Source organism: Mesitornis unicolor, unplaced genomic scaffold (assembly GCF_000695765.1).
Source record: "Mesitornis unicolor isolate BGI_N332 unplaced genomic scaffold, ASM69576v1 scaffold2256, whole genome shotgun sequence".
NCBI classification, from domain to species: Eukaryota; Metazoa; Chordata; class Aves; order Mesitornithiformes; family Mesitornithidae; genus Mesitornis; species Mesitornis unicolor.
The window spans coordinates 17,545-29,370 of NW_010190195.1; the positions used below are offsets into that span (position 1 = coordinate 17,545).

Genomic DNA, 11,826 nt, shown 5'->3' on the forward strand with positions numbered 1-11,826 from the left:
ATGCAAATATTCATCCACAAAACAGAGGGCAATAAATCTGTTTTAAGGGATGGATGATCATGCTAAACAATTTTCTTAGAGAATCTGGTACCCATGCAGACAGACATTAGCCAGTAAAGGCAAGCTGCACTTAGATCTTTTGTGTAGAGAGAGATGTCACTCATTTAGACCGTCTCTGATGCCTGGTTTAATTGACTTTTAAACTAAAGTGAGGTGTAACATTTTACATTTCAGGTGAAAATTGAACTTCCCACTCAACTCCATAAGAAACACCACATTCTGTTTTCATTTTATCATGTCACCTGTGACATAAATGCAAAAGCTAATGCCAAAAAGAAAGAGGCTCTGGAAACACCAGGTACCTGTAGTAGAATTACTTTCAATTATAAATATAAATTATGTACATTCGAATAAGGATTGTGGAATTTCTGGCTGGATATTATTGTCTTCCTTTGAATTTGAGAAGCCTGCTTTTCTAAAGAGTCGTACTGATTTGTTGTTGTGCACAGTGGGATACGCTTGGCTTCCTTTGTTGAAAGATGCCCAGTTGGCTTCCCAAGAACACAACGTGCCAGTGGCAAGCAGTCTCCCTCCCAATTACTTGAGCCTTCAAGAACCAACTAGTGGGAAGGTATTAATTCATATTTTCATATTATTCAAATAGCACAGATCATTTATTTGCAGATGTTTTACATGAGATCAGATTTGCATTTGCACGTACCTGGAAGCGTAAGCAATAAATGGGGTATCCATTTTAGAATATTCACATGCATTAGTTTGCAGAAGAGGAGACTGAGGGGAGACCTCATTCATGTTTATAAATATTTAAAGGGTGAGTGTCACGAGGATGGAGCCAGGCTCTTCTCGGTGACAAACAATGATAGGACAAGGGGTAACGGGTACAAGCTGGAACACAGGAGGTTCCACTTCAATTGGAGAAGAAACTTCTTCTCAGTGAGGGTGACAGAGCCCTGGCCCAGGCTGCCCAGAGAGGTTGTGGAGTCTCCTTCTCTGCAGACATTCAAAACCCGCCTGGACGCCTTCCTGTGTAACCTCATCTGGGTGTTCCTGCTCCGGCAGGGGGATTGGACTGGATGAGCTTTTGAGGTCCCTTCCAATCCCTAACGTTCTGTGAGTCTGTGATTCTGTGATATCATTGGGTATATAAATTAATATATGTACTACTGGATTTATGTTGCTGATTCACAGGTGTATATGGAAAGACTGTCTTTTAGAACTGTGTATTCTACAGCATTGTACCCAACTCCTCCTGAACATGAATGAGAGTGCTCAGAAAGAACTCTTCACAAACTCAGCCTGTATGACATTCATTGTCCAGCTGATGTGATCCACGATTGTGGTTCTTTCTCCGGTTTTGGGGTGTGATACCGTATTTTAATCCTGAAACTTGGATTATTTCTGGCTCCTTGTGTTTGTTTTCCTCTTGTCATGAGGACAGGGTGGGGCAATGATCTGGTCCCTTGAATGGTGACATTCATGGCTTTGTGCTGAAGAGCAGTAGTGCAGTAATTCTGCAGTTGCAAAAACACAGTAGCCAGTGCACTTCATGTGTGCCCATGTGCAAAGCTATGCAGTGAAAAATTGATGCAAGCTTGAATAAGTAGGAAATAAGTGGAAATAATGTCTTGTTTGTTTGTTTGTTGTTTATTTTAATAGCAGATCGGCTGTGATGTAAAATGGGTAGATAGTGGGAAACCACTTTTCAAAGTCTCTACGTTTGTTGTATCGACAGTAAATACTCAGGTAAGTCAAATTTGTTCTTCACTGTGTTACCTGCTTACAAACAAAAAGTGTCCAGGAATGTCTGAAAGGTCTTATATGAATTTGTTTCTCTAACATTTAAAAGTTATTTGAATGTAGAAGGGCAGGATGACAATGATGGAATACACACTTTAAGGAAAAATACAATTTATTTCAGATTATACCAACAGAAAAATCATGGAATATCACTTTAAACAGCAAGAAAATATATTGTGAGCACCAGGAAGAAAATAAATCCAATCTGGCCATTGCAATATCTTAGAAGACTATGATTCTATGATTGTGAGGAAAAAAATAATTGCTCACAGCACTGGTCAAAGCACCTAGAAATAAATTGTATATAGCAAGCTGTGCTGGCCAATGGGTTGGGCTAAATAAGTTGATCTGTCTTTCTGCGTCTTATGTCTAAGGCAGTAGGGACCAAAGTGTGTTCTTCAGTGTCACAGGTGATAGCTGTAACCAATTGATGGAGCTGAATTCTAATGCTTTCTGTAATACACATTAATGTGAATGCTTGTCGTTTTAGGATCCATACCTGAATAATTTTTTCCATCAGTGCCAAGAAAGGGAAAAGGATCTATCCCAGCCTCCTACCTCAAACTTTGTCAATTCTTGTAAGGTAAAGTAGCCTGCAGCACAAGGTGTGCTTTAAAATTGTATGAAGGGCTTTCTCTTAACTGACCCATCACTGCACAATTCTAAACGTGGCATGGGCTTACCAGGAGGCAGTGGGTCCATGACAGCTCCAGTTAGACTTCCTTCATGTGACACATGCATTACTGGTCACAGAGCTGTCTCCCATCCTTTTATATTTAGAGCATAGCTGCATATGTCCCATCAACTTTGATAATCCAGCCTATACCAAGGCGCAGATCCTGTTAAAGGATGGTGCAATGTTGCTCTTTTGCTCTAGGAACATCCAGGAAAAGAGGAAAAGGAGCCTGTAGCCTGTGGAGGTGCCTCATTCGTGCTAGTCCTCTCTTGCTCTAGATACATTGTGTGCTTCTCTCCTACTTGGCTCTTTGTACTTTCTCTCTAAAAACCTCAATGCTATCCAGAGGCTGTTTAGGGTATTTTGCATGTATTAAATCAAGGGTGCTTGTTGCCTGTCAGGTTCTGAAATCAGAAAGAACATACCCTTTCTGCAGAGACGAAACGAATAAGCAAGAACTGCATTAAATGTAACTGTTCCATAGAGGTCAAAAAGCTGTGAGAAAGGAGTAATATAACAATAAAATTAGAAAAGTAGGAGGGAAATGTAGGGCCATGGTTCTTTACCTGTTCATGAATAGTGAAAATCAGAGTTCTCACTTTGCAGGCTGCTTACTGAACTTTAACAATACACAGAGGACTGAAGGGTAGCTGTGACAGGTTACACTGTACTAGCTCCAAGATGTCGTACTTGTGACTTCTTTGTTTTCCTTTTAGCAGCCTGTAAAATCTGATAGATTTTTGGGGTTTAGATGTTACCATCATGTAGGTGCTTCCACCTGGGCCTTCATTGTTAATTTTTTCCTGCTCGAGTGTACCTTAACCAGATCTTACGAAGCTGCTTCAGAAGAGATTTTTGCCTTAAGAAGCAAACAGTAATTTCCAATAAATCATGGCAGTTCTCTAGGCAAGTCCCTAACGGTGGCTACTACTTTTGTTGATAGATATAGGAAGTACTGAAGGGGTTGCTTTGTTTTTTTAAATACCATCTTGATTTAAAGAAATAAAGGGACATTTTAAAAAATCAAAGCATCAGTGTTATTTAGAGGTTATACCTGTACGGAATGAAGTCCTCAACTAGTAATTTTTGGGAAGCCATTGGGCATATTGGACAAAGTTTATGAATCCATAAAAGCTTCACAACTTTCTAGACAGTGAGTTACCTAAACGACCAGAATTTCACTCTTCTTTATTTGCTGTTTGTAATTTACCTTTTAAAAATATTTCAGTAGTTTTATTAGAAAATAGAGGCAATGTTGTATGTGACAAGGGATCAGCTGTGTAATGTAACCACAGAATAAGTAATTTCCCCAGAGTATTTTGCTTTTATTTATAAATCACTGATATCTTTGCAGAAATTCTGTAACGGTCTGGAATAAATGAAAAATTAGGAGGAATTCAAAGCATGTTTTTTTTAAATCAAAAGCTCAATATCCTCCTTGATCAGAGAAGATAATACAATGTTAATCCAGTCAGGTTAGAGTGTTACTACTACTTTTTACCAATGTGCTTTTAACATAAGTATTTTAGCCACAAGAAGTTCAGTTTATCAGATCTCCACATAAAAAGAATGAATTTTCCTAAAAATATTAGGAAATATATGTCTTGAAAATAGTAATTAAGATCTTTTATTGTTTTTGCATACGTATTCTTAATGAAATAGGAAAATTGGTTGTGGTTTCTCTCTCTTTCCCCCGCACTTTAAGTCAAGGTAGAATTGGAATTCTGAAATTTAGACAATACCTACACTTGTGTTGATGGTCATATTTAAAACGGACTCCATGGGGAACTGGTCCTCTACTTAGTTGTCCTGTTTTCCTCCTGCTGTTACACCAGTGGCTGCACTGCATTTTACCTGCTGCAACAAGAAAGCAAGGGATGACCTTCATTTCTCGTACTGGAAATATCTTATATTCTTTCATCCATTACAGAATTTGCTGAGGATTGAGAAGATCCATGTAATTATGAATTTTCTTCCTGTAGTCCTGAATCAACTCTTCTGGGTTTTGGTGCAAAACAGTGATGATGAAGTTACAACAGCTGTGACCAGGTATCTGAGTATTTTCTGTATCACAGAATCATAGGATGGTATGGGTTGGAAGGGGACCCCTGAAGATCATGAGGAGAGTAATTCCATCTAGAGCGAAAATGTGGATGTTAGTCCAGTTATAGCTGCTCTTAGGGAGGATGGCTGTGACATTTAGACTTTAGTAGGTGTGAATGCCTGAGTCCCCCCTGAACACAAGTCTCTGCAGCTGATGCATGGAAGAGCGAGGTATCATGTAGCTGACTCTGCTATCAACCAGGAAATCACTGACCGTGCTGGATGTGTCTCTGCACCCTGAGGCAATTGTGGGTAAAGGTCTCATTCTTAAGTAGCCACGTGCTTCCTAACAAAGCTAATATCAATTTTGGTTTATGTTTGGGTCTGAGGATGTGGAGTTCATCATACCAAGACCTTAGCATCTTGCAGCATCCAACGCAGAGCCAAACAACCAGGTCACACTGTTCTGGGGCATTTTTTAATTAGAGTGTAGCAGCAATAACTGAAGACCAATGGAAGCATTTTCCAGTGAGCGGGCAAACAGCTAGAATGATTTGCTGAGTTTCTCACCACTCACATAATGAAATTGCCTTTATTGATGCTGTTAATCAGGGCAGCAGGGAAAAAAATACTGGAGAGATTACTGTTGGTCTCTGCAGGAGGGCAGAAAGTTGCATTACATTTTCTTCTTGGCCATAGTGGTGTTTTGCTGTACTTCTGCCAGTAGCTAAACATAGGGACTACAGTAAAACAGTAACAACTGTCCTCAGCAACCCTGTTAGACTAACCTGCTGTCAGTGTGTCTTCTTTCTTTCCACAGACTCTTCCTCAGAATTAGCTCCTGAAAAATGATTTATTAGGAAAACTTAAAGAAGCAAGGAAGCAGAATTCCTCATCTTAGCCTTGGAAAGCTAGATTTTCAATATCCTTAATGAAAGGATCATGGCACCTTGCAGGACAAAGTCCAGTTTTCCCACACCTACGCAGTAGGATTAGAAGAACCTTGTACATGTGTGATTTCATCACTGCATACTGTTTTCAAAGGGAGAGAGGCAGTCGGGCCTCTGTCAGGTCCCCTTTATGGCGAACGAATCAACAGGCTGTTAAGGCTAGATAGAGTGAAGAATTGTGTCCCAGGCTAGAATTTCAGTATCAGTTAACTGACTGGAAAAGGAAATGCTATAGAAGAAACAGCTGTTTGAAAATATGGTTTTGTTGATTAGATGGAAAAGTGGAAGAATGTTAATTTTTTCATGGTTCAGATTTTGACTATATACCCATCTGGGGGGAAAAAAAAGGGGGATTCTCAGTGTTTTTCTTGTATGTGTGGTAGCTTTTGTGCTGGTAGAGCTGATGTCAACAGGAGTATGCATGTCTGCTGTGTGTGCCATTCATTGACATGTCCTATATATACACACATTGTATTTTGTTCTGAATAGCTTGGAGCAGCTTGTGTTGAATGTATTAAAAGCAACCAGAACAGCGTGAGAGCATAGATTGGCTTATGTGTTGGGGAGAAAACATTATTCCTTTATACTCCCTCATGGTTATTTCCTTGTCTGGGAACCCAGTCATGTCATCATTTCTCTGTCTCGTCTTTGCCAGAACTCATTTCAATTTCAAATCAGAATAAAGGCTGATAGATCAGAATGGGTACAGATCATTTTGTTATAGCTTTTGTGTTTTGCTACAAGTTTTACTTCTCCTGCTACCAGCAAGAAATGAGATATGTGAACAATACTGACTAAAAATAATTACAGTTACAGTCCAGTAATAAGAATTGGCATAAAAATCTCCAAGCCAGTCAAAATTACTACTTGCATGTAGACCACAGTCAGACATATTAATAATCCATTTTAGTCATACTGTTATTATGCATACACCTAAATTTGAGATAGGATTCAGTAATTTTTGACATCTGAGAATCATGAACCCTTTCCTCCCCATTCTTGTAACATAAAAATAAGATCATAAAATTGCAGAGACTTTTCTATATTAGGTATCCTGAAAAAGAGAGATCTCAATAATCAAGAGGAAATCTTGTGGTTAAGTTGAAGATGACTTTTTGCTCAGCCTTGTGTTTTCTGAAATAGGATTATCTCAAGCAAAGACGGCCCAGGTACAAATTGAAGGGAAATTTTTGCTGCAATAGCTGGTCTCACGTAGTGCCATCTCTGCTGTTAGTAGAAGCCCAGGTTGGTTTTTTCCATGTTGCTGATCACCAGGCTGATCTGCAGAAGCTCAAAGCATCTACAGTTGCACCAAGTGTCCGGCCTCTCCCTGCTGTGCCGCTGTGAGTGGGTGCTTGGCCTTTTGTTCCTGGGTGCTTGGGCACTCGGACAGGGGCTGGATCTGAGTTTATGGGCAAACTGTGTGAGATAGGTCAGGCTTGAGCCTAGGCTTGTGTTTTTCTTTAATTAACAGGGTTATCATAAGCAAAGTACCAGAGCTTTGCAGAGTTACCAAGATCTGAGAGAACCTGACAAGTAGCATTCCCACAGAAAGAGGCCTTTGCCTCTCTGTTTCATTAACATACTTTCTTTTTTCTTATTCCTAATCATCCAAGGTTTGTGTAAGCTTTAGTTAGTTAATAGCGTTCTTTTGTTGTCATGTCAGTACAGTTACAATCGTTAAAACTGGGTGCATTTTGTTAGACAAATGCGTGCAGAAGAGCACAAGCCGTGCCAGTGGAGGGCCCAAGGGGTGGCTGGCTTTTTCCCCAGTGGGCCAGTTTCTGCACACGCTAGTCATCATTTGAATCACATCCCTCGTGAGCTGTTTTAACTGAGGTTACAATAACAGAACAATGTGATGTATCAGATAGACTTTCTGTGCCTTATGACACAAAACACCTCCATTTTTTTTGTTGTTTTTTTCTCTTGCAGGGTTCTTACTAACATTATGGCTAAGTGCCACGAAGAACAACTAGACAGCTGCATCAATTCTTATGTGACGGTATGACTACTGCTATTTTATGTGATGGGTTTTGGTTTTGTTTTTCATGGAGTTTTTCCCTGTTTACTCTTAGTTGTACTTGTTTGCAGCTCTCTCTGCATTTGCATCATAGCTTTCTGCCACTAGAAGGCTGATTGTCTCTCGTTAGGAAGCTAACGTAAAGTTTGGAAGCGGCTGAGTCAATTCTCCTCCTCTACCATAAGTTTCTAGCGTCACCTTGAACAAATTACACTGCCTATCTGCTTTATGGGCATCTTGTAGAGCAGGGACACTCTAGAGTGTCCTTTTCCACCAAACTTGGCTGCATCCTGGCTTGCAACCTTACTCCATTGAGGAGGACAAAAGGCTGCTCGTGTTTCTTCTGCATGGTGCAGCTTTCTTTCCATAGGATGCCCAGCCGAACAAGCACAGGGATGAGAAGGAAGCTGCAGTGCACTCTTAATGGGTACTGGGATGTGGCAGGAACAGTTCCTCATAGTCGGCTGATGACTAGAGCTTACATTTTAGAAACAAGACCTAGTGCAAATGCACTGCTGCAGAGCTTCAAGGAGCATAGGCTTAGCATCAGTCTTTGAGAAACGGTGCTAAACTGAGAGTTTTCCACCTTGCAGGATTTGAGAGGAGGTAGGCAGGAGATGAATACATGAAAGGTCATGAAACTTCAGCTAGAGAGATACGATTGAGAGAAATTTAATGTAGTTTGCTTACAGTTTGCAACATTCCCCATGAGTGTGGTGAGATTTTAAAATATCTGTCCATTTAAAAAATATCTTTAAAATATCTGTCTGTATCTACAATACATGTACTGGGTTGCTCTCATAGTTGAGAAGGATCTACAGTGGTAATTTTTCTAGAAGAGGTAATTCTGGGTGCCCTTCATGGTTGCTGCATGTTTCTTAGGAAGGTGTATCTTTTTAATTAAGTTTCTGGTTATTTTTTTTAAGTCATGATTTTATTGTCAAGATTCTGTGTCTTCATGTGTGCTATTGTACATAAATGGTTTTCTTATTTGTGGAGTTCAGATTCTTGTAACTGTTCCCTCTTTACTCAGCTTTCTTTATCCATTGTTGGTTTGGAGAAGAGGGTGTATCTAGAACACATATGGATATGTTCTGTGTGTGGAGTTCGCTTCTCGGCAAACTGGAGCTTAACTTAAAAAGCCAAAAGAATGGCCACTTTAAAGATGACATTCAGTATCAATTCAATGTCAGTTAAATAAGTATGAATAATGCTATTGGCCAGCAAGTATTTAATCAATAGTGTATTTGGGTAACAGCTTTATAAGCAGAGAATTTTATTAAAAAGCCTGTTTTAAAGTAGAAGAATACATTAACTGCTGTTACTGGCATGCACAGAAGAATCAATAGACAGATGAACCTCATCTAAGGGTGTTACACTTTTTTTTCCCCTTCACTTGCCTTTAATTTTTTTTTCTTGCTTTTAATTACGGAAGAGTTGGCTGAAAAAATTTGTTCTGGTCTTGCTAGATGAATCAGTAGTAAGTTGTGATATCTTTGAGTGTTATATTTATTAACTTATATATGTATGTCAAACAGCAACATAAAGGAGAATTGCAGGTGATTAGAAGAGTTGCAGTAGATATTGCCATCAATTTGTCTCTTGGCCTGCTCTGGTTCAGTGGTGACAGAAATAATGCAGGTCATGATAGCACTGAGAAATGGGCAGTCATGGAAGGAAGCCACGAGTGACAAGTGTTTGCACGGGCTTCTGGCTGTAATGATATTCTGATAGTAGTTTTGATAGCATACATTTCATTAGCAGATGATGAGTTATCAGTGTAACGTAAGTTTTGGTGTTTTTTTAAATTAACTTTAGGAATACAGTGAAAGCAAATACATTCCTGATGAACTCTGAACCTTTAGCATGCTCATGGGTAGAATAATGGAAATATGATAGGAATTAGGTTAGTAAATGGGAAAACTGTTTTAATTTCATTGTTGAGAACTGTTGGTTGATATTTCCATCGTATGGATTTACTTTCATACCTCATGAAAGTATGGGTTTACAGGTGATGCATCTTAGTAGTCAAGTTTTAGTCTCAAGTACTCCGATTTAAGCACAGAGGAATTATGCTGAGGTCCAGCAGAATTTTTCAGACTCCTCAGTAAATAACCTATGTAACATTTAAATGTCGTTAATTAAATGGGCATTAGCACCTCTTCTATTCAGTAAATTTTCTAAATTGTGATGGACACCTATTGCAGCTAAATATCTTTGAAATAACAGGTGATTATTAGACCACACCGAAAAGCCATTTAGCCTGTTTCCCCATTTCGAGCAGCAGTAAAAAGCTAATAGCTCTTAATCTCTTTTATCCATCTGTAAGGAAATGAAAACCTACTTTAGAAATGCTGTTTGGGAATAAGTAAGTTGAGTGGCTCAGATGCAATAGTGATGCTAAATTACACTGGCACTAAATAACTGGACCCGGTAGCGTCAAACTGCACGGGGAGAAGCTTATGGAATCTGCTCTGAAAACAAGGCTGAATATTAATATTTTCAAGTGCTACTCTTTTCTTTTACCTACCTTGTTGTATAAGGCATTTCATCCCAACTGATGCACTGGAGGAGCTCTTGCTTTAGGGAAGGACTAATGGATACCAGTACCAAATGATTTGCTTAAAATGTTGAATAAAACTCATACTAGATTTATAAGTTCTGAGCAACTTGGTAGATAAATTTGTCTCTTGAGGTCTTGACATCTAAAAGGGGTATAGTTTTCCCCTTCTGTTAGCTCCAGTGGGTGCTCTACACCTTTCACGATGAAGAGTTGTTACTAGCTCTGAGTAGCTGTTGCCACTGGAAGAAAGGAGCAAGCAGCAGGTGGCCCTGACTAGGTGGGTGAAACACCCTCTGTACTTCCTCTGCTTGCTTATTCTTTTTTTCCACCTGGTGAAATGGCTCAAAAGGCAGTTTAGAGGTGTCAGGATCCTATGCCCTATTAAAAAAAATAAATCATAATTTACTAATTTTAAGCAGAAATTCCCCTTGGTTCACGTTAAGGCGAAATCCACAGGAAGCTGTGTTTAAAACTGGGATTTTGTAGGAGAGCAGTGTTGTGCCATTACTGCTAGCAGAATTAAACTTTATGTGAACCGATTGTTCAGTCAAGATATTTTGGCAGCAAAGATTGTCAGCTGTTAGTAATGTGTAAATAATTTATCTTCTCCTACTGAGGTTTTTTTCATATTTATTTTACAGTACATTTTGATACTTTTTATTTTTGCTTTTTTCTTCAGTATGTGTTCCGGACCAAATCATTTGAAGAAAGGACCATTCATGAGGAGCTGGCCAAGAATATGACTGGTCTTCTGAAGTTAAATGACCAAGTAACGGTGAAACAGGTTTTAAAGGTGAATGATAGCTTGAATTACCGTATTTGTAGTTTTATTACTGGTTTACTGCCTGGAGTTTACTTGTCACATCTCTTTCTACTTTCATTTTTCCCTATGAGCTTTGTGCAGATCACATTGTGCAGTGATTCAGTGGAACAGAATTACCAGATCTGCTTGGTTTTCTCAGCATAACACGTTTCTCAGAATGCCATGGTTTGCATAATAAAATTCCTTCTTTCTGTTACAGCTCAGTCTGAGTCGGAAACCTAATTCTTACGTGATATGATGTGAGCAATTATTTTTAGGATCCTTTGTTTTAGTTTTTACTTTGGAAGATGCAGGGAGAACATTCTGTCAGTAGGACACTTGTATCTGACTTTAGCTGCTGCCTTTGACTGACAGTGACCAAAATGAGAATGGTTGAGTTTTCCTGAGCTTTCTCATATCAAACCAAATCTAAGAAATTCATGCATGTGCAAGCCCCATCACTGAGCCTGTTGGTTGTGGTATGAGAGCTAGCCAGTCCAGCTCAGGAGTTCCCAGTGACAAAAATATGTTCAACTCTTTAAAGTGACCCAGTTCTTATTTCCTGTGCTGAGCCACTGGAACAGCAAAAATAGGCTGAAAAAAGCAGAAAAACTGGCCTGCAAAAAACCTGGGCTATCCAAAAGTACTTGTGGTTGGGTTTGTTATGTTATTTTGGTTTGTTGTGGTTTTGTTTGGTTGGTTTTTTTCCCAATTTGTAAGCATTTTCAGTGTATTTGTTTCACAGATCTCCCAAGATATGTGAGGACACAGATACTAATCTGTATCCTACCCGTTCACTATTACAAATAGCACCGTATTATTCTGGGCCGAATTGCCAGTCTGCTGGAAGTAACAAAGCAGTTTATTCTCGGCTGCTGTTCTCTGAGGTTCTCTGCATCGTGCATTTCTGCCAGTTACCTGCAAACAAGCAATGTCAACAGCGCTCAGCAG

The 11,826-nt window shown here is 39.3% G+C and overlaps 1 protein-coding gene across 1 annotated transcript in view; it reads left to right on the forward strand.

The window, feature by feature from the left end:
- Positions 1-11,826, forward strand: part of LOC104542111 (dedicator of cytokinesis protein 10-like) — a gene marked incomplete at both ends in the record, with an annotated part of 29,034 nt that overhangs the window by 16,058 nt on the left and 1,150 nt on the right. The window contains 7 exons of the mRNA XM_010186323.1: positions 235-358; positions 510-631; positions 1,678-1,764; positions 2,309-2,401; positions 4,425-4,543; positions 7,423-7,492; positions 10,753-10,866. Coding sequence (XP_010184625.1) covers positions 235-358; positions 510-631; positions 1,678-1,764; positions 2,309-2,401; positions 4,425-4,543; positions 7,423-7,492; positions 10,753-10,866 — 729 coding nt within the window. The remainder of the gene's footprint in view (positions 1-234; positions 359-509; positions 632-1,677; positions 1,765-2,308; positions 2,402-4,424; positions 4,544-7,422; positions 7,493-10,752; positions 10,867-11,826) is intronic.